Source organism: Calidris pugnax, unplaced genomic scaffold (genome assembly GCF_001431845.1).
Source record: "Calidris pugnax isolate Ruff unplaced genomic scaffold, ASM143184v1 scaffold23, whole genome shotgun sequence".
In the NCBI taxonomy this organism is placed as follows: Eukaryota; Metazoa; Chordata; class Aves; order Charadriiformes; family Scolopacidae; genus Calidris; species Calidris pugnax.
The window spans coordinates 801,668-825,204 of record NW_015090772.1 but is presented as its reverse complement, the minus strand read 5'-3'; the positions used below and the strand labels follow the sequence as shown (position 1 = coordinate 825,204).

At 44.0% G+C, this 23,537-nt stretch overlaps 1 protein-coding gene across 1 annotated transcript in view; it reads right to left on the bottom strand.

The window, feature by feature from the left end:
• Positions 1-528: 528 nt before the first annotated feature.
• CRTAP (cartilage associated protein) overlaps positions 529-23,537 on the bottom strand; it is a 24,348-nt gene continuing 1,339 nt past the window's right edge. Inside the window, exons 2-7 of the mRNA XM_014941476.1 lie at positions 18,439-18,588; positions 17,692-17,863; positions 16,415-16,543; positions 14,679-14,824; positions 12,074-12,157; positions 529-1,260 (exon numbers count right to left, since the gene is read on the bottom strand). Of these exons, the coding sequence (XP_014796962.1) occupies positions 1,201-1,260; positions 12,074-12,157; positions 14,679-14,824; positions 16,415-16,543; positions 17,692-17,863; positions 18,439-18,588 (741 nt within the window). The 3' untranslated portion in view covers positions 529-1,200. The remainder of the gene's footprint in view (positions 1,261-12,073; positions 12,158-14,678; positions 14,825-16,414; positions 16,544-17,691; positions 17,864-18,438; positions 18,589-23,537) is intronic.

The window sequence follows — 23,537 nt, the reverse complement described above, 5'->3', positions numbered from 1 at the left end:
TAAAAAACCTAAAGCAGATTTTGGGTTTGAAACTCACTTCCATTCAGCTGAATTAGGGTTCAGTCATTAAGGCACTGAATGTTCTTCCCCTGATGTGAGCGGGATGAAACCTTTTGCAGGACTTTATCCTTAAAATGGAAAGAGGAAAGCAAAGGATGAAATCCTGGATCCTCCTCTAAGGTCAAGGGGATTTCTGCTCTTCAGTGTTCTTGTGCAGCAATTCACTGCTCATCTCTAACACTGTAATTTCTGGGCCTTCAAAGTACTTCTGTATAAAACTCTGCCACACAGTTAATAAAAATGTCAGGAATTGACCTGCAAATATTTTTCACGATTCCACTCAAAATTGCCTCGTTCTCCAGCTGCACTTACTTCTGGATGAAAACTCTGCAGATAGTCCCTCAAGACAGAAAAAAACATGCAAACTGTTCTCTACAGAAGTTAAATACATTGACCATCACTATTTTATACAAGACTGGTCCTGCCTCACACAGGAACCACAAGTTGTTTCAATAGAGAGACTAAGGATTGGTAAGAAGAAGGAATTCTTTATTACTCAGTTCTAAGTGACCTCAGTTTCACATCATGGAATTTCATTCAGCTTTTAAGAAAGATCCAACGCCACTTACAGGATTCTTCAAGCAAGTTTTACAAGAGCTCTAGTTGTGCTTTGCTCCTCATCTTACTTCAGCTATTTAAATGTGTCTTAACATCTTTCAGGTGTACTGGGGTTCAGCATCACTTCATTCATCATCACAGATATATAAATAATACAATACATAGCTCAGAAAGTCTAAAGGAACCGGCATGTCTTCCATGGTTCATAATCCGACAAAAATTCTTCAGAATTTTAGCCAGACTGTTATAACTTAAGTAGAACACCACTGAAACGAGGAACATTAGTGTTAGCCTGGAAAATAGAAATCAGTCTGCTTGGTTGTGTTTGTGCAAAGGGAAGAAAGCTCAGGAGGAAAACCCTCAAGCACCAATTCTGTAAACGCACAGCGAAACGCCACGCTCAGGGAAGAGCCAGCGCGGCACGGAAGTGACCTCTTAGGAGTGGATCTTGTGACATAAGGCAAACCTGAAAGGAGCAGCTTTTGAGGTATATCTACCCGGAACTACAGGCGACCAGTAACAATAGGAGGGAGCAACGGCGAGGCTTCGCTCCTGTGAAACGCTTCTCGGTGATTCCACTCATCAGGATTCCTTCTTCTCCTCTACTTCTAACAGCTCATCAAGGAACTCCACAACTTCACCCTGGAAAGGATTAAATTTAACAGAAACAAATTAACGCTTTTACTGCGAAATCAGCTGAAAATTTTAACCATTATAATCAAAGCATAAACTGCAATAATAGGTGTAGGAATGTTTCTTACCACCCTTCATGCGGAAGCTACCTGCAACATGCAAGTAAATGGCTCGTACAGGGGAAGCACAAGCACTTGCAATGACATATAGACCTTAAAAGAAGGGTATGTTACACTTCACAGTAAATCCCCTTGTACTCTTTCAGGCATTTAAACAGATGATGAAACCCTCAAACTCAGAAACTAGAGGCATAAATGTCTAAAGCACCTGATAAATTAGGAAATTGTTAAAATACCATAAAAGATGTCAAAATTTTAGAAAGCTTTAAAATGTAAAAGAAAAGTATTTTGTAGAACCGTAACTTTGACTTTGCATCTGTCTGCTCTGGCTGTTTCTGTCCTCTGTTACACCCTCCAACACACACCTTCTCCCTTTTCAACCCCAGATCTTCACAGGCCATGCTTCAATGTAGCAGAAATGTAAAGAACCTGGACAGAGACACTGCAATGTTTTCCACACTGGAAACAAATACCTTGGGCTTAGATACAGACCAGAAAATATTACATTTACAAGCTCCACTATGCTAACGCAGGGTACCAACACAACATAACAATCCAACTTCCTTAATTTAAACTACTCCTGATCTGGTTGTATGTCATACACCATAGTCAAATCAGGGTACCAACACAACATAACAATCCAACTACTCCTGACGTGGTTCTATGTCATACACCATAGTCTTCCTGCAGTCAAGGTGGAGGACTTTGGGATGATACAGCCCCACCAGCTAGAATTTACTACAGGAACTGAGCTAAAATCTGTTGTAATCACTTCCAGGCCAAGGTAACACCTTCAACACCTTCTTGGCCACAATGAGCCCTTGTGGCCAAGAAGGCCCATGGCATCCTGGGGGGCATCAGGAAGAGTGTGAGCAGCAGGTGGAGGGAGGTCATCCTGCCCCTCTGCTCTGCCCTGGGGAGGCCCCATCTGGAGCACTGGGACCAGTTCTGGGCTCCCCAGTTCCAGAAGGACAGGGAACTGCTGGAAAGGGGACAGCAGAGGGCTATGAAGATGATGAGGGGCCTGGAGCATCTCTCTTAGGAGGAAAGGCTGAGGGACTCGGGTCTTTTTAGTCTGGAGAAGAGAAGGCTGAGGGGGGATCTGATGAATGCCTATAAATACTTAAAGGGAGGGTGTCAGGAGGATGGGGCCAGTCTTTTTTCAGTGGTGCCCAGGGACAGGACAAGAAGAAATGGGCACAAACTTGAACATAAGAAGTTCCACCTAAACATGAGGAGGAACTTCTTCACTTTGAGGGTGGCAAAACACTGGATTGGGCTGCCCAGAGAGGTGGTGGAGTCTCCTTCTCTGGAGACATTCAAACCCACCTGGACACGTTCCTGTGGGACCTGCTCTGGGTGGCCCTGCTCTGGCAGGGGGTTGGACTAGATGATCTCCAGAGGTCCCTTCCAACCCCATAGCATTTTGTGATTCTGTGATTCAGTAATGAAAAGCAAGTAGCTAACAGCAGATGTGCAGCAGCTTCTCTGACTACTCCAAACTGACTGTAGCAGCCCATCTGCTGGCACCCTCAGAAACACAAGTATTTCCCAGTTTGCCTCCCACTGCAGAGCTCAGAAACACACTGCCTGAGACGGGAGACCCTGTGGGAATGCCTTTACATAGATTCACTTTTTAATACAACTTAGATACAGATCTTAAGAGAGATGCTGATGCTCAACGTTACATTTCCAAACTTTTATTCTAAGGACTACAACATCCTGTTAAACCACCTTAATTTAACTGTGTTTTTTTTAAAACTTTCCTATCCTTCCATTCTTGACATAAATCTATCTTCTAAAAAGGTCTGAAGATGTCATTTAGGCTTTTTCCAAAACAAATCGTTGCTTTCTGATAGAAAAACACTCTGCTGGAAAACCTGATCAGCTCTTACTCACTTTCATATTTAAAATAATGAGAATTTCTAACAGTTAATCCTTGCTCGGATGCTCATTCTCCCGTTTAAAATAATGAGAATTTCTAACAGTTAATGATGTTGAAAGCAAGTCATCCTTGCTCAGATGCTCATTGTCCCACTTCTCTTCACCCCCATTCCAAGTCTCTGTGAACTGTATTGGCTTCTGAGTCTGCTTGATGAAGACTGCAAACAGTATTCTACAATCCTGATTCAATTTTAAGCACATTTTTATCTAGAAAGGTATTCCTTAGGAACAGAGCCCTTTCTAGACAAAGGCAGTTCGAGACTCAACATTTTACAGTTTTCTATTCTGATGAGGAAAGGGGATTAAAACCACTGTCAGTGAAAATAATAAGAGGAAATAGAGAACTTTTGTCTATTTTCAATACAACATTGTATTATGGATACGGTGATTAAAAATATTAACATCACATATTTCGGAAGTGTGATTAGCAGGGAGAGAAGTAACAAGAATCAAGCAAAGGAAAATAAAAGCAGGAAGAAAGCTGGCTGAAATAACCGCTGCTCTTGTTCCCTGCTTCACAGTTCCATCTTAAAAGACTGCTGAGTTTTTTCGACTCTGAAGTGGTTTTTTCAAGTCCTGAAGGACGGCAATATATTTTGCTTTGAATTTGTTCAAAACATCTAAGTATCCAATTCAATAAAAACACAAGAAAAAACGCCAGCACTTTCATATTCCCTACTTGTCTTCCTGGTTGCAGGAAATCTGGCAACTGGAAAACAGGAATTCGACATTTCTGCACGTTTTCCTTTGTTAGCAGTATTTTGATTGCCTAAGGAGCCCAATCGTGGGAGGAACCCAATACCACTTCACAAATGCACATGGAGAAAATAGCCACTAGGTCCAAGTTACAGAAAGACAGAGGCACAGAGGACTTCAGGTCCCGTCGTGCAGCACAGCTCCCAGACCTGTGGGCACAAGCACTGGGGTGCCTCTTGAAGGACTACAGACAGGCAGGTGCCATTACCTCTGAACAGAGCTAGGAGATGGGCAATACAGGGGTCTACTGTCCTACTACCACAGGACTCCCAGATCTAATCCATATGGATTCATTTACAGCTCAGGATCATAGTTTGATGAAAGAATAACAGATATTAAAAAGGATCTGGAGCACTGGGTCCAGTTCTGGGCTCCCCAGTTCCAGAAGGACAGGGAACTGCTGGAGAGGGGACAGCAGAGGCTACAAAGATGATGAGGGGCCTGGAGCATCTCTCTTAGGAGGAAAGGCTGAGGGACTTGGATCTGTTTAGTCTGGAGAAGAGAAGGCTGAGGGGGGATCTGATCAACACCTATAAATACTGAAAGGGTGGGTGTCAGGAAGATGGGGCCAGTCTCTTTTCAGTGGTGCCTGGTGACAGGACAAGATGAAATGGGCACAAACCTGTAAATAAGAAGTTCCATCTAAACATGAGGAGGAACTTCTCTCCTGCGAGGGTGGCAGAGCCCTGGAAGAGGCTGCCCAGAGAGGTGGTGGAGTCTCCTTCTCTGGAGACATTCAAACCCCACCTGGACACATTCCTGTGGGACCTGCTCTGGGTGGACCTGCTTTGGCAGGGGGTTGGACTAGATGATCTCCAGAGGTCCCTTCCAACCCCATAGCATTCTGTGATTCTGTGATTTCTCTCCTTGGTCTACCTGCAAAGACAACCCTCAAAAGGGAAGCGTCTAAGAGGTAGGGTGAAAGGCATAAGCATCTTTTCTATGATTCTATGAACTGACTACATGACCCAGAATTAGAGGAAGACATGGGGATTTAATTCAGTTCGTATTATTGTCACGCTCACCAGAAAGGCAGGATATTTCAGAAGACACGGAAGATTCAGACAGAATTCAGGTTTTTTATTTCTGGTATGTCTTCAAACCCAGAAACACGTAAAAAGCCCAAGTTTTAAATGGAAAAGGATATTTAGAAACAACAGTAGTTGAAAAAAATTTTGACTGAAATCTGAAATCTCCAGTGCCTGACACTGATTTCTAAGGTAACATGTGACGGAAGCTGCTGCAGTCTAATGAGATGTACTGGGGAGTAAGAGAGGTTGAACTATGGCAAAAGCTATAAAAATAGTTGCTGAAACAATATACATACAGAAAATATGCCGTAATGCAACTGAATAATTGCCTGGATGTTGGTTATTTTTGAAAAGGTGAAAACTCCAGATTACAGTTAAAGACAAAAATACCCCACGTAGTTAAAAGATTTTTGCCTGTGCCTTCATGGTCAGACGTGAAACATTTGCAGGTTGTCCATAGTGTGGTTGGCAACCTAACGAGAAGGGGACAACCCTACGTCAGAGGAGCTGATCACGTTGTCACGGGAGCAACCACGACCAGATTGATGGCTGACCTTGCCCCGTTAGCACCCACTTGAGATCACACCAGGCATTTGGCAGCAAACATTCCACAGGTGTTCATTCCAGGGAAAAAAGCCTCCTGCCCGCTGATGCCTAATAACTTCATGCTTCTTGCAGACCCGGAGTCTGAAAATGATTCTCTGATGCTATTTAAGCATTTGGAGTGACAGAATTCCTCTTGGAATTAGGTTTTTGGCTCCTACCCACCTTAAGAGGAAGGACAGCAAATTTTACACACAAAGCCAGCTGCAAACCTGTAATTCTTTCTGCTGCCAGCTACTAGAGGGGACAAGAGCCACCCAGCTCTAATGCAGGTGACATCAATACACCGCTCAGACACGGCGCTGATGTAAATCAGAGTTGAGCAATATATGGCCCAAAGCATGATGTAGCTCTCTGGCTGGTAAATAACGACATGAAGCCTAACGAAGCTCGGGGAAGAGAAGGGTTTGGCGCCAGACCAGTACCTGCCTGGTAGTTAGGCAGCCAACAACTGGAAAGCAGGCACATCTGGATGGCTTGGTCAGCTGCGAAGCATGTCCTGGACAGCAAGCTGGCACTCAGCCCACAGCCACTGCCTCCTGGTTTGTGCTGGAGGAATATGTGCTGGAGGTACAACAGCTCCACCGCCACACCGTGACCTCCCTCCCTGTGCTACCAACCTCTTCCCTCTCCCAATCCAGGGACGGTGGAAATTGGGAGCATCAGCAAGGATGTGTGGGAAAAAGATGGGACAGGTATAGCCTGAAATATGGGAGGCACATCCCAGAGGAGCTGGGGAATGCTCCCAGACTGGTGCAAGTGGTGGGAAGAATCAGAGAAGCTGACCTGATCAACTGGAGCCTCTAATTATCTGTTAGATATGCAAACTGAGCACCCTTGGCTTAGATTATCAACTGAACAGAGAAACAAACAGAAAGAACAAGTTTTTTACCACAGTAAGTAGTCCAAGGAGGCTTTGCAGAGGGTACGTGAGTAGGTGGATTATAACAAAAAACAATTTTAAGAGTTCTTAGTCAATTCTGAATAAGCCAACCCAGGTCAGTGAGACTGGTGCACTACTGTAAGTGAAGCTGGAGCATTTGAAAAAATAAGTCCTAAAAAGGAGAAAAATGCAGAACTCCTCAACTTATTACCGCAAGTTGAGTGTCCAAGACCAAGGTAGACGTTGGGCCAGGGATTGTTGCCGGCCCTTCCTTATGCAATATTAAAACATCACATTCACACACAGAAAAAAACCACCACCTCTTAGAAGAAACATCTGTACTTGGGAGACTCCTAGCCAGCTATTAAAACAAACAGCAAAGAGGAAAAGCTACCAGTGCGTGTCTCAGTTACAGCCCACTTGAGACTGATGGTCCAGCACCAACTTTTCTTTCCACAGCACCATTTAAAAACAAGTAGCAACCAGTTGCAGTCGTACTGCCCACTGACCGGCACCGACGCTTCCCCTTGGGTCGTTAAGACTAAGCATTGCCTTCTGTGTAGCAAATATTAATCACTCAGGGGTCCTCGCCTCCACCTACCATCTGTTCTGTCCTTGCTCAGTGAGGAGGACTGGAAAAGTTTTGGGAAAAAACCAGCTTTCCTGCAATGACCCGTACTTTCCGTGCAGATGGACTGCTCTATAGGGATTCCATATGCACTGCAGTGGGATCGCCTGTTCCTCAGGGAAGTAGCAGAGACTACTAAAATAATAGTGTTCTAGAACGATTTAAAGTCTACAGAAAAATATTATTATGGACATTCATTCAGTGAATGAATAAGAAACAGCCTTTATCCTAAACTCATCCAACAAACTGCGACTTAAGAGACGATATACAGAGCAAGAAGAATTGGCTGGATCTTTGTTTCCTTATAATCTATGACCTAGAAGGAAAATATTTATCCCACAAAATGTCCCGCGGCTCTCCTTCACAGCAAAAAATCAGGTTTTGCTAAAGCTCAAAGAGCTTAATGACTGGAAATTTGTTCAAGGCTGAGAGTAACCGATTTGAATCCCTTATGTATTGGGTGTAGGTGGCAGGGTTGGGGTAGCAGGAAGGGTTGCAGGGGTGGCCTCTCTGAGGAAACGTCAGCGCCGCCCCGTAACTAATGACTAATTGTCCTGTAACCGTCCTGGTAACTAATTTGAGTAATTAATGGGAGTAGTGACAGAGCGTTAGGTTATGAAAACCAGTGGATTTTGTTCAGGGACAAATAACCATCTTGTGAGACTGAAGACAAAGCTTTGATATGGACAACGGTGGAGGATCTGTGCTCCGTGAGCCTGGCAGAGCCTACGAGTGCACACCACACAGCTCACGGGCCAGAGATATTTTTTGAGGGGACACATTATTTTGAGGTAACAGTAAGGCATGTGTCAATGAGTGGCTCAGCCTGAAAGGTTTATTCAGCCTTCGACCAAGAAAAAGTCCCTTGATCTAACCTTCAGTTAAAACACGAGAGTTCACTGTAACCACCTCAAAGCCCTCCCAGATCCTCCATGAGCAGTACACACAGGGCTAGACATTCCCTGGATTCTAGTAAGGGAAAAAAAAATCCCTCAATTCTTCATGCAGAAAAATTATTTGGCCCTTAACTTGTTTATTTTTCAGATATTTAGTCCACAGTGCGACCCGCTGTCACATGCTTTATAGGGTGTTTTTTTCCCCAATATTAAAAGAGCTTAGTTGTTCTTTACATGTATGTTAACTACTTTCTCAAATATTTTTCCATTTAATTTTTTTAATGATATATTCCGAACATGTAACCGTTCTCTTCCCATATACTATGGGAGATGGCAGTACACTGCAGTTATTACAGTAGTATTTTACAGTAATCCAATAAATGTGCTTTCCTCTTAACATTTTTATAATGCCTATAAAACATGAGTCAACCCAGTTTCAGAGCAACTTCAACGTTGCTCCCCTTGCACTGAAAACAGAAGCTTTCAAGTGGCCTCCGAGCAAGCTCTACTCATGCTCTCTTGCCTGCTCTGTGCTGCACACAGAAGCTTAAGAAAAATCTGGGCAGAGAAAAAGTCCTCCCAATGTTGGTACCTGCAACCTGGGGACATCCTGCCATATTAGCCCAACGGTGCTTGCAGCTTCTCGTGGTAGGTGGTATAAATGGGAGGAGGAAGGAAGGAATGGAAGGAAGAAGGACCTTGGACCAAGATCCACATCCAACGTGCAAGAAGCAAAAGGGGAAAGCAGGAAGCTCTGGAGAGCCAGTCACACCATCAGTTCATAAAGCTGAAAATATGTTGCTAGCAATTCCTGAACAGAAAAATAGGCTGAATTCAGATTATTCTATGCCATCAGTAGTCCACTGGGGCCCTCGTGCTTTGATGCTATTCCATATGTTTTTCCACACTTTTCACAGTCACACTAGTTCAAGACTTAATTCTCCTTTGTGTCGCACTTAGGAATGGAGCATTTGAATTTCAGCTACTATACAAATGGACACACATATTCTATACAAACAAAAAGAACAAGACACCAAAAAAGCAGATCAAAGCTACCAACAGTTTTTCACCTACTGAGTAAGTACCGAAAGAAAAAATAAATCACACTGTAGGATCATCCCAGCCAAAAACCTGTAGTTCTTATGCAACTTAGAACAGTTAGTAGCTATCCGTGAAAAAAAATTCCTCAAGAACACTGATTTTATGGGCCAGAAACATGTCTCATACAATTAGTGCAGTGCTGAAGTTATATCTACACTAGCTGAGTATCTGGCTCTTAACAGCAGTTCAGTTTGCTATTTAAGTCTGTGCAATACGAGGAGTTGTATCTATTATAGCCCTTATGCATCACAGGTCTGAACAAAAATCAAAAAGCTTGGCAACCCGTGGCCAAATGAGATGACAACACTGTGTAATGTTCTTTTAAATTCACTGTGGAAAACTGAAAGGATATTTAATAATTACTTTTAAGAAAAAGTAATTTGTAGCTAGTTGGCGCTAATATTCTCTGTCACCTCTACCGTGTTAAATGTTTGAACTAGAGTTTTTCATTTCCTTGTGGAAAAACATTAACAAAGTAACATGAACAGGACAGTATTTCTTGCAGTGACATATGCAAAAATCATTACTGTATGTTCCAACCTCTGCAATTACCGCAATGTGTTACTGGAAGAAGCCACATGTTCTCACTTGCTTTGTTAATGGGATTTAAAAAGACACATGGATGATGTGGGATACGGGAGCACCGAGAAGTCTGAATAAAGTGAGATTCTCCACTTGGGAATAATGACATATTCACATAAGAAGAGATCCTCTTGCCACCTCAATCCTTTGGCTTCACTCAAGGAAACAGAATGATTTTTTTTTTCCTGCAGATTATTTTATGGGCTTGTTGGCCCACACGCAAGTTCACAGACAGCAAACATGGACCACAGGAACTCACAAAAGGTATGGCCGATGGCCCAAGAAGCACATGGTTTAAATAAACAGAGTCGACAGAAAAGAGAGGTTGCCTCCATCCTTAACAATTTTTAATACAGCTTTTACTGTAACACCTTATCTGGGTTTTTCATCAGTTTTCAGCATTCCTTTGGAATAAACTTTTCTATCCATGCCAGGAGAAATAATAAAAAATTAAAAAATTCCACTTTCACTACCAGGTCCTGCCCATGCAGCAGAAAGTGCAAGGTAGCGATTTTACCTTTGTGCTATTCCTGCTCTGTCTGGGCTCCCTGGAAGCCAAAGCCAAGTTCTGGTAGCCAGGAATTTATGAGTTCACTACCAAAAGCCAGAGCCAAGCCAGAGGCGTGGACAGCTTCCATCATCCCTCCCAGGTTCTTCAGCCCTAGTTCAGAAGGGCACAGAAGCCCTTCAGCTTTTCCCTGGGAGAAGAGAACCTCCCAGGTGACCTCCCTAACAGCGTGGGGTAGGGATATCTGTGTCATGATCGGGCCCAGTAATTTTGGTTGCTTAACCTAAACGTGTAATCCAGTGTACTGTGGCTTCCTTGACACTTCCCCAAAAGTTTAACTGACGTTTCCACTGTTAATTCCCTCCTGCAGATTGCAAGGTCGTTAGTAATTGCCCTGGTGAAACAGGGCCGCAGGAACGAATGCCAGCAAATGAGCGCTTGTTTATACCATACACAGCGCTGGAGGCTGGAGATTGTTTCTGTAATCCTCCTTGTAACAACATATGGGGAAAGCCCTTGCAAGGGACTGCTTCTCCCATTCCTTAATTACTCATCCCTGTGTTTGGAAGCAGCAGATGTGAAAGAAGGAAAAAACGACAAATTAAGTTTATGCCTAACATAAGAAAACATCATGGGCAAAGCACAAACCAACCAGGAAATATGAAAAAAATGCTCAAGTATTTCACACCCTGATAAAAATCCATACAGACCAGTCCTCATTTAAGCTTAACCTTATAACAGCTTATTAAACCCTCTTTCACAGGATTTTATCGCAATGGAAAGTCTTCCTAAAGTCTGGTAACCTTGCAATGGAATTTTACGTAGAGAGCTGTTTCCAGGTCACTAGCACACTGAAGGCAGGACAGACATGTTATTACTTCTCCACTATAAAAGTATTAGCTCTCTTTACATGCTGGAGAGCATAAAAATTGCAAAGGTGATTTCCTTTTGTAACATAAACCATCTTTGTAACTAAAAAACATCTCAGCAGTGCTCACTATAAGTACCCTGCCCCCTGCCATAACTGACCATAGCTCTTTGCCAATGCCAGCCATGAACTATTCTAACATTTGAAGACTTTTTTAAACCTTTAAATGAAAGGTTCTGGAAACAAAGCAAAACAAAAGGCAACCCAAAGCCTCTATGATTTATACTTCAATTTCAGCTGTGGGAGACAAAGAAATGCTCTTTTACTAATTTAACTACTTTTCTTGCACAAAAAAAATCCACTTTACATATTTCCAGTGTAATAATAGTCATTTTATGTCATTCGGCCATGAAGTCCAACCATTTAAGAAGCAAGGCTGGGTGACCAAAATGTTATTGTGAGGAAAAAAAAAACCCTGATAACAAGACTTCATTTTGAAAAAATGACAATTTAGGTGGCTACTTCTGGGCAAAATTATAAGGATCTTTAATTTAACCAACATTTTAGAAAACAAACTCCAGAAAAATGTTGGGTTTAAATATACATACTACTTCTCTGCCCCCTGGTGTTACAGCTTGCAAAGTGGATTTTCTTTTTATGTGGGCTCAGTGCATTATATCAACCTTTGTGTCAACACTGTCCATATTTTTTAAAACAGTACATGATGTTCTTTGGGTTTGTTTCCTATATTCCATTTACAAAAGAAAAGTTCATGATAAATTGCTCAAGGTACAAGACGATTTTTCCATATTAGCTAAATCCTGGAATTCCATCTATGTATCATCTTCACTTTAACGTGATTGCTGGTTTTCTTGACCATGATTTCCTTTCTAGAAAACTCACCTCATCGTCATCCATCAGATGTTCCTTTGCGAATTCATACATTTCCAACTGGAGCGTGGTTATGTTGTGGTATCGAACTGCCTCCTACCAAAAAACAAAATCTGTATGTTACTTTAGGGTAGCAAGACCCTGAAGTGTCACCACGTGTCACCTGAAACTACTCCAGTGAAGTCAGACCCAGGCTTAGTAGCAGGTAGATCCTGTCGGGGGGGGGCGTTATAACGTTTGAGAAAGGAAACATCAGAACAACGGGCAGCGTTTCCAATGTTTTCTGTGGATCTTTCTAAGCACAGGCTCCGTCGGTGTGAGAAGAACAAAGCACTCTCCTTTTTCTCATGTTTCAAAGCGTTGGCGAGGCTGAGAACAGGGAGTGAGACTGCCAGGGCCGAGCAGCGGCCTGCGCCTGCATTCCAGCGGGCTTTGGACGCCAGAAGGCCTCTGTCTCTCAGCGCCCTGGCCTACGGCGGCAGGCAGTTCTAGGAAAAAGAGACACTGAGCTATTCTGCACGATAATGACTCACCACCCCAGCCCCAGCCTGGGAGAGGGAAGCTCTGCACGGTCACCCACCTGTCCCTCCTCACGTTCCCAGCTCTTTGCCTGGACAGCCCAGTTTAGCCCAGTCACCTACTCTCATAGTTGTGAATACCAACAGTAACCTACTTTGATTACCCCGTTTAACTCTTTTTGGGGAGGAAAAAAACGTTCTTTCACAAGAACATGTGAAGCTCAGTGCCAGAGCCAAGCGCTGCTGTCACCCTGTTCCCACCTTGCAAAAATAAACCAGAGGCATCATGGTTTTCATGGCGAGTGATTAGGACAGCAAGCAACTTCTGCTCATAGCTACATGGATCAAAGTACAAGAAAATATCTTCTTTAGGAAGAAATTCTTTGCTGTGAGGGTGGTGAGACACTGGAACAGGTTGCCCAGAGAAGCTGTGGCTGCCCCATCCCTGGAGGGGTTCAAGGCCAGGCTGGATGGGGCTTGGAGCAACCTGGTCTGGTGGGAGGTGTCCCTGCCCAGGGCAGGGGGTTGGAACTTAATCTTTAAGGTCCCTTCCAACACTAATCACTCTATGATTCTATGCCAAATCTGCCTGTGGCTTGCAGTTCTATATGGCTACTGCCCCTCACTCCTGCCACTGTCAAACTCTGCCTCCAATATGGCTATAAAGCAGAGTTCTCTTCCCAGAAGCAGTCACAGAGGACTGGTCCCTTTCCCCTCTGAGCTCAGACTCGCTGCTGCTGCCTGAAAGAACCAAATGTGCTTTCTGTGTCTTCTGCCTCAGTTGGCCCTGCAGGGCAGGCCTGGGTTCCCAGTGTGTGCAGATAAAGTGTGTTGCACAAAACTCAACAGCAGTCCACAACCGAAAAACACTTCATTTAAACAGAGTGGTAATTTTGCCTTGAGCTGGCTGGCCTGAGAGGAAGGAAAATGTAATTATCAAATAAGTGCAAGTTAGAAGATGCACACGAGAACTGCTCTGCAGTGTTGCTGCAGATAAAGCCAGTCACTCCAGGACTACCCACATCTACTGAACTTTACGCTGCTTTAAGAGTAAAGGGATATCCCTTTGGGCCAGTAGAGGGCTAGGTGACTAGGGGTCTGGAGAAGCAACATGGGAGAGGCAACTGGAACATCACCACTGTTGTTTCAGCTAAATTAACTTAAATGACTGTTCACTGAAGAGTCCCCTTCAACGGGGAAGTCATGCAGTAAGAGAAAGCACTAAATTTGATTTGTGGAACATGTATTGCCAATGACTGACTATTGTAGTGTATTGACTATGTGTAGAGCACATACCGCTGGTACGTAAGGAGTCACTCAGGTGTCACAAAGCAGTTAATCCAACTGAGCGACATAAATCCCGGTAACAAGAAATGACAAAACATCCAACCTGATTGTCAAAGTCCAGGCTGCAGCAAAAGTGCTTTTATATGTAAACTTCTCCAGACATGGAAATTTAAGAACAGCACGGAAACCCATTTTTCGAGTAATTTTTCAAAGCCAGATCACAATCACTGCTGGATGGACTGATGTTTACTGTGGGTTCTTTGCAGCAAGTGTTCTAACACAGATAATTAGGTGCAATACGGTCGTGAACCTTTTTCCATCCTCATCCACCCAACCATGCTCTAAATGCAGTAAGTGGAAAGTGCATTTAGGTGGGATTATCATACCCAGACACATTCCAACACACACAGAAGCCAAAATAACAAGCAGGTGAGCAACCACAAGTTGGCAAATAAACAAAAGCCTGAATATCACTGGAGTGATCTTTTCCTCAGGAAATTTCAGGGGCCAGGTGCTTTATTTGTCGAGGTAGATAGATATAAATATACCTAAGTGGCAGAGGAGTACCAATGTGAATTTGTCATCGTATCATATTATATCCTATTGTAGCATATTTCAACACAAAGGGAAGAACTATAATGAGATTCACCATCTACGTTACATAGTATGCCTCTGTGTACAAGTTGCTAATAAAACAGTATGTGTTTAACTCCAGAATCAACAGATTAACCCCAGTTTTCAAAACCTCTGGCCAGTGAGATTCAGGAAAATATCTGAATGTGTCTAGAAGGCATTTTAAGTAATTCACTTACCGATCTGGGCTGAAAATCCTCTTCTTTAAGTCCCCATTTGTCTTTGTGGTACTGATAATATACCATGTTCTGCTTCATTACTTCATCTTTCTGGTCAAACAGAAGGTAACTAGCAGCACAAGCAGCTGCATTCTTCATGTCGTTCACTAATTAACAAACACACACAAAATTTTAGATAAGGTAAATGAACAAATTCCTACTATTATCTAAGGTCTGAAAAACTCAGATGGAAACAGGACCCATTTTCTAGCTCTCCACCAGCTTCACAGAAAAAAAACCCACATTGCTTCTCAGAAAGGACATGCTATTTTTGTGTTCTAAAACAGGTAAGACCATGATTAAAAAATGGGGATTTACCTCTGATGGTTTTCTATGAAAATCCTAACCAAACATCCCTCCCACATGTCCCAGTATCAGTGAGGCATCAGCCCACAGCTTGGTGATCCCCAATGGGGCATTTATTACAAACCCAACAAAAAATAAATTTAAAAAACCCTACTTCTTTGTACTGGAGTTGACAAAGAGGAAGAAGACAAGGTGTAAAACGTATAGCTAAACAACATAAGCAAATGTCCTTAATGGCTTGCTGCTACATGGCTGAATTTGTCTTCCCTTCAATGTTGGAGCCTGCAGGAATAGCTGTAACGGCTACACGTGTTCCTTACAGTGCAAGGAGTTCCTCAAGAAACCACAAAAATCACTGAATTATTTACCTATCAAATGTGTAATCACCGAGGACCAGAACACTGCAATTTCTGTTAAGTGGTCCCCAACCTCTTCAAAACCCATGTAGCCCCACGTGCACCATTCTAACAGGATTAGAAGAATCCACTAGATAAATTCTGTAGGTTTGTCTGTAGAAAAAATTCTGAAGAGTAAATTGAAAATTGAGTGTTTATTCCACAGGATAAGTGGTGCTATGTTAAATGTGTTGCCTTGAAGTTATAATCTTACTTCCATCTAACTGAATGAGTTAGAATTTTAAGAAAAAACTTCTTGTTAGAGCTATACATCTGGCTGCTTAACACTCATGTGCACCTGACAGCTTGACTACCATGGCTTTTTGGCACAAACTAGGGTTTTTTTGTACACAGGTATACAAAATGAATCTGTGTCATTGCACACGTTCCAGTGTCTAGGAAGGGGCTGACACTGTTTACCCTAACACGTTATATTATGAGTTACTTCAAAAAGGCAGAAAAGTTGGTGTATCATCTAAACACCTAAGATACATATGATGAACATTTATCACTTATATGAACATTTATCATTAGTATGAAACTCTGAAAAGTGTAAGCAACTTGTGCTGGCAGTAGGTATCATTTAAAGAACGAAGGGCAGTGATGATCAGATCATATTTACTCTGCAACTACCTCATTTTTCCAACACCCAAACGGAGACCAGTCACAACCATGCATAACTTAAAACAGAGGGGCCTGTCTGGGGAAAAATCCAGCCCTTATGGGACTTCTGCTCAGTGATTTATTTTGCCATGGACAGTTTTATGAGCCCATGCTCTACAGATTATGTTCATCTCCCATGTCTGTTAACTACAGTCATAGAGGGAGAAAAAGACGCCAGGCAGCTCAGACCTTCTGCCCCAGAACAGGTTAAAATGCAGATTCTGGAGGCCACTATTTACATTCTAAAGCAACATAACCAGAGGGAAAAGATTATGAATGGAAGCTGTCCCACACCATTGCAATGTTATTTAAGCACATTAAATCACTACTTACGTTTATAATAAGCAAACTGCAAGTAATGGTACATGGTGGCCACAAATTTCTCAACAACAAAGCCGCCTATGATGGGTGTCAGATTGCTCTCACACTGCACTTTGCAGGCAAGGACTTCGATATAATGATCTAGAAGGAAGAAAACAACAGCACAGGATATAGATAACACACAGGGACTTGTTATAAGCCCTCCCATTAGCTACCAATTAAATTTTGGCCTTATAAATCTTTCCTGGGTCCTGCACCTCTGGATCTTGCTGCTTGAAATTACCGAGCACCTACAACTCCACCTGGAGTAGGGATCAAGCACTGGTACTTGGCCCGTCTGTAAAAATCAGTGCAGTCTGGACTGGAAATGTATCAAAGCTGCAATTCTAGAGAGCCAAGCAGTTAGGTTTTACTGACACCTTCAGGCAGTCTGTGGCAGTAGGTTTTATACAGAGTTGCTGAATACACTGCATTATTAACTGTGAACTTAACAGCGCTCTCTTTTTCATTTCATCTTGAAAGCCTTTATAATCTCATTAAATTATTCCATGAATAAGGTCCACGTGCTGCTGAGTGCAACTGTCACAGAGAAATACAGCAGGTGATTGCAACATAAACTTCCAGAGATGGCTGCATTTTGTGCCTGTAGTGTGGATGTTCTAAAAGAGAAGATAAACACAAATATGCTGCTCAGTACAGAACAACGTGCAGCCAGAAAGTGTTGCAAGTGTTTTCTGGATATACGACATTAGACAATAATACCAAACAGAAACATTTTAAAGCCTTAGTTTCCCTGTTAGCCACTTTTGGCAGGTGAAAGCAAGTTATCTCAGCTTCTGCAGCATGTTCCTGACCAAGGCAAAAGGACAGCAAAGGCCCCTTCCCCTGTTTCCATCTCTGACAACTCCTACCATGAAGAGTGCTGAAGCTAACTGAAAATGATTGGCCAAATGAAATTACCAGACGCGGGACGGAGCAGTTGTAGTTACTTACACATCTGTTGTACTCTGACACACACTTAAATTTCCATATCAATGTTAGAACTCCATGTTCTGATTTTCTGACAGCCCCCATTTATATTGCAGGGATTAATTAAAAAAAAAAAAAAAGTAAACTGGAATTCAAGCGTTTTTCAGTGAATCTAATAAACTCATTTTGACCCACACTGAGCAGGGGGCAACGTGCATTGCAAACTGCAAAATGAGGAACAGGATGTCGGTGGCCAATCCTACAGATAAACTGAAATGCACTTTTGGGACATTTTTCCTTACTATTTCCTAACCACTCACCTGCAATGGAGAGATAGAAGTCTTTAAAATCTTTGATCTCCCGGGAGCCTTCACAGGCTGCTGTACAGTCATCGTAGGCTTTGAAGAAATCAGGAAGAGCCAGCTCCATGTCCGAGATAGATGTTCTCCAATTGTCACCGTTGTATGCTCTCACAGCCCTGACAAACAGGTTCTGAAAAAACAGCAAGAATGAAAAACCAGCAGTAACTGATCCGTGGAAAGCTGTGTGTAAATTCAAATACAGTAAATAATATCTCTGCACTTCTGGATTACTGTATAAACTGTTACCCAATTAATGTGAGGAAAACACATACAGATGACTAATGGATTTTACCAGAGTACGGAATTCCATTTCAGATCAACAGAACAGTCTGCTGAACAGAGGGAACAGCCTGATTCTAAAGCACAGGTTTTGACAGAGATTTTCCACGGAATCTTAACCCCAAATGTCCAGTTATTTTAAGCTGTGCTGCTACAGCACTCATGCATTTGAATAAGTCTCTGTACCTGCTCAGCTCGAGTAGTCATCTGCATGTAGCAGCTTTCAGGTATGTCACCGTCTATGACTTACTGTGACTTATGGAACAGTGAAAAGCATAAGAGGTGAGAACTACTGAACTCATCAACAAGACAGCAAGAGGGAGAGTAAGAACCAAGAACACGTAAGCAAATGAGATCCTTGAATCTCACACAACAGGAGGAGTAACAGAAAGTTCCAAAAGACCAGACTCTGAATAAAAATCGTACCTCATAAGGCTTTGTCTCCAAGTCTTTAATATGCTCCTCAGCATCAGGTATGCTCTTATAGTAGGCCATATTTCTTTGCATCATTTCATCATCTGGATGCTTCAGGAGAAATGTGTGAGCTGCTGCAATAGCTTTTGGAAGATTATTAGCCTAAACAGGGATGGGGAGAGGAAGAAGAGGGAAAGAAAGGTTAATTGGAATAAAACAGTTCAAGGTTTTCCAACTTCTGTCAATGAACTTTCCTGCAGACTCTATATTCCCGAACTACTTCTACTGAAACAACAGTCCCAGCAGATACCACAGTACAATAAAAGTGACACAATTCTTCTTAGTTTTACTCCTAGCTGCATCACTAGGAACATTATTTATTTTAATTTTAAAAGTATATTATCGTTGCAGACAGAACAGGTGATGATGGTAAGTCAAAAAGCAGACTTTTTTTCCCCTTTCCCCTTCTCTGCTCATAAAGCTGACAAGGCAGAAGATTATATTGTTGCTCCTGTGTGGAATTAATCTCACTGCAATTACTGATGTTAATCTATGGCTAGCGGGCAGGAGTCATCACTTCCCATGTTTACATGGTGCTTATGTCACTTATCTCCCTAGCACTATAGAAGACAATACTACCATCATGTATCTTCCTGATGGTGTTACGAAACTAGAGCAAACAGCAGGGAGTTGCTCAGGAATTACGTCCTACTGTACTATGTGATTTTTTGTAATGATTTTTAAACTAACTTTAAACACCGTTAGAGAAATTTTGTGAAGTATGTAGTATTCCTCATGTACAACTGCTTGTGCCAAATCAATATGTACTTAAATATGTGCATTTATGATTTTTATTTTATATACATACATATTTTTGTAAACTACATAGTATATATACATGTACGCAGGAAGAGTGAAAGTAAAAGTCTTAGGTATTTGTGAAATGTTAAAACCTTTTCCCTTCTAAGCCAAGAATCGTATCAAGACCTGCAGCAGAGTGATGTGTAGGCGACACAGAGCTCCACATCTGAAACAGCTTAAGGAAGTGCACTTATAAAACGATGAGCAAGAACCACAAGCATATATGCATGTGCACTCTTCTGTTTGCATCCACAGAAGATCAGAAAGAAACCTGAGGGAGAACTACACCAAAGAAAGACATCAACTCTAACAGGAGCTCTGGCTGCTGTGCCGCTATATGTGTCCCGCTCTGGGAACTCTGCCAGAAGCTCTTCCTGCTGTCCCAAAACTATGTGCTTCCAGCCAGCCCACACGGTGCTAAACGCAAAGGGAAATCTCAGCTGCACTTTCGTCACATTCCCGGTTTCTTTTGTGCTTTATGCTTTAACCCTGGTTGTTGCTGGGCTGACAAGTCTCTCATTTTTGCATAGTCCGTAATTAATTTCTCGTTTCAGTTTTCACCACCAAAAGAGAAAAAAAAAAAAAAGTTTCTGTAGAAACACATTCCTAAGAGAACTCAGCGGCTCCGAGAAAGCTCCCTCCAGAGGAGCAAGCAGCAGCACAGAAACATCTACTCCCAGGATCTAAGACGTGGCAAAATTTCACTGTTGAACCCACCTGAATAAACACATGGTCACTCTAAAAGATGATGTAAAGCATTTCTCTGCCTTCTTCATATATTATAAATCCTGTTGGGGGGGGCGGGAGGGTACAGGGTGGGGGAAGTGACATTCCTTTCTTCACAGCACCACCAGGCAGGAGAAAGCCCTTTGTACACAGCAGTTTGTACCTCTAGAAGGGCCATTCAGAACTCCCTGAGAAGGTGGCAAGAGCTCAGAGTGGGACCACAACCTAATCAGACTGACAATATAAACAACTGACACTAAGGCAAAGCCACCGAACTGCACCACTGCAACCGACTGCAAATGAGACCGAAAAACAGTCTGAAGGGAGAGGGAGGGCTTTCTCCAATTTCCCTCTCACATTCCTTCCTGTCAGATATTGAACTGTATCAGAAACACCAAGAAGGAATGGTTTGTGCAGTGATCGAGGCATTGAAAACTTTGTATCAAAAGAGAGGGGGGAACAAATAGCTAAATGTAAGGCAAGAAATGAAAACGTCTGTGGTGATGTCATTTTGGTATCCATTTAGGACTCTGAGAACGAGAGGAGTTCCTACACACTCTGTTATTCAAAAGAAATCTCCCGTTTGATACCTTCTGTATGTAGCACAAGGGGGGAACAAATAGCTAAATGTAAGGCAAGAAATGAAAACGTCTGTGGTGATGTCATTTTGGTATCCATTTAGGACTCTGAGAACGAGAGGAGTTCCTACACACTCTGTTATTCAAAAGAAATCTCCCCTGTCTGATACCTTCTGTTCTCTGTGTGCGCAGAGGCTTTAATGCACAAAGGTACGTTCTGCTGTAGGGTCCTAGAGACAGCACACAACCCTATATAAAGTACACCGGGATATGCTGGGAGTGAATCCCTAAAAGAGAAAACAATCTAACCAAAGAGTTCAGCTTGTCTTCTCCCCCAAGAGACCATTTATTGGAAATGCAAGTAATTGCAGTATCTGAGGGGATGGCAGGAGGGATGGACCTTGATTTAGAGAACAGATGAAGATGAGAAGGAGGGAAGAAGCTGTTAATTAGATCCTGGACAAAAGGATAAGAAGCTAGAAGAATGGGATGAAATCTGTTAAAAGGGGTGTTGCCCCCCAGCCCTGGCTGAACCAAGAGCAAAAAGTAAATACCGTTCCAGGGCCAGCATTACTGTCCCACGTCAGCAGCCAGCTTCTGCTTTATTCCTTCCTGTGGGCTGTAACCAAACTGGAGTTTTGCAGGCACCGGGCTGTCTGCGAGTCACAGGCTGGGGGCTGCTGCGCTTGAAAGAACTGGACCAGAAGAGAGCAAGCGAGGAAGATGGACCCACTGAGGGAGAGGAAGCAGCGGAGAGCACTTGCGATAAAAAGGGTGGTGACCTGAAGGATCCTAAAAATGTTTCAGAGAAAGTCAGAAGAAAATAAGTCCGACAGAAAGATGAGAGGGGCAGGGGTAGGAAGAGCACAACTACAAGACAAGGAGGCAGGGTCCAGTGGCTGGGGGTCTGGGAAGAACTGGAGGGGCTAATTGAGGGGACGCACTGGATGAGCTGTGGAAAAACTGGTGAAGAGCGAGCTGGATGGTATGCCATGGGCTAGCAGGGGAGAAGACATGGTGGACTCACTGTGGGTTACATGAGGTGGGCTGAAAGGTTTGCTGGGGAGCAGATGATGAAGTGCAGGGTGTCAGGGACTCAGGGGCCTCACCAGGTAAGGGGGAGAGATGGAGCTGGGGCAGATGACAACTGACAGCTGAACTGGTGTGGAGGAGGAGATGGGGAAGGAGGCTACGGGCCAGAGTAACCTGCTCTGGGGCCAGGTAAAGAGACTGGCACGACAGGCAGCATTGGGCACACATGGCACCTGCCTCCATCGAGGCTGTGCGGGGACACGCCACGCTGTCCCCCTCCACCAGGCACGCTTGGCTGGAGGGTGACACCAGAGCAGAACTACTGCCAGGGTTCAGCTAAATGATGCTTGATAGACTGATACTCTGAAACGCTGAAGTAAATTTTTAGCTTTTCAAAAGTTAGTTAAACTTTGTACCTATTAAAGGCTGAATTACATATAGAAAAATATTCCTATGGGGTTCTTTTTGAGATCCTCCTGTCTCCTTGTGATCTCTTTAAAACTCAACTAGATCAAGATTACTCGAAGAAGGTGTATGCTGGCTGTAACAATTTAGGGATTTGTCTTGAATTTCAAGCACGATTCAAACTTAATGTTTAAAAACCAGGTAAGCAGTATCTAAGTGCCCTTCAGGACTAGACCAGATCCAGCAATACCATGGTTGCAGCTGATCAACCTTATAGCACAGCCATACTCTGCCTTCGTCTGACCCCATGGGTTACTGGTTTGCCAACTTTCCAGCCACGCCGCTGCCAGCCCAAGGGGAGAGACCACGTATCGGGACCACAACGGAGAACGTTTGCTGGTTTAGCACACGTATTCCACAAGTTCTTCAGCTAGACGGATGACTTTGGGAAGCTGAGGCTGAGGGGTGGGAGGGAGGAGCAGGAAGGTAAGGGCAGGGCAGAGAGATGGTGCGGGAGGGAGGATGGAGGGATGGATGGATGGATAGATGGATGGATGGATAGAAGGACGGATGGACAAGGGATGAAGGGACACGGGAGGGAGGATGGAGGGATGGATGGATGGATGGAGGACGGATGGACAAGGGATGAAGGGACGGCAGGAAGGTAAGGGCAGGGCAGAGAGATGGGGTGGGAGGGAGGATGGATGGATGGATAGATGGATGGATGGATAGAAGGACGGATGGACAAGGGATGAAGGGACAGATGAAGGGAGCCTACAGGAAGGCTGGGGAGAGCCTGCTTACAAAGGCCTGCAGTGACAGGATGAGGGGCAATGGCTTCAAGCTGGAGGGGAACAGATTTAGATTGGAGATTAGGAGAGGGTTCTTCACTGTGAGGGTGGTGGAGCACTGGAACAGGTTGCCCAGGGAGGTGGTTGAGGCCCCATCCCTGGAGATATTCAAGGTGAGGCTCGACGAGGCCCTGGGCAACCTGGTCTAGTTGGGGGTGTCCCTGCTGACTGCGGGGGGGTCGGACTAGATGGCCTTTGGAGGTCCCTTCCGGCCTGGGCAATTCTATGACTCTATGACAAGGGTCCGGGCCTCACCTTGAAGTAGGCGAACTGCAGGTACTTGTAGGGCTCCCGTCGCTGGAACTCCTCCAGCAGGTCGCGGCCGGGCTGGGCCTGTCGGAAGGCGGGCAGCCCTTGCTTGCAGCGCCGCAGGCACTGGGCCCTCCGCAGCACCCCGGCCAGCAGGCGCAGCTCGGCCAGCGCCGCCCCGCCGCCGGTGGCGGGAGGGGGCTGCCCGGTAGCGGCGGGAAGGGGCTGCCCGGCGGCGCTGCAGTTGCGGTGGCAGAAGGCCTCGCTGTCCCGCAGCAGGCGGTAGAGCCGCATGCTGACCTCCAGGTAGTTGACGCTCTCGGGCCAGTTCTCGGTGCTGTACTGGTCCAGGCCGTAGCGGTAGGCAGACTCCAGCGGCATCAGCTCGCTCCGCGGGGAGCTGCGGAAG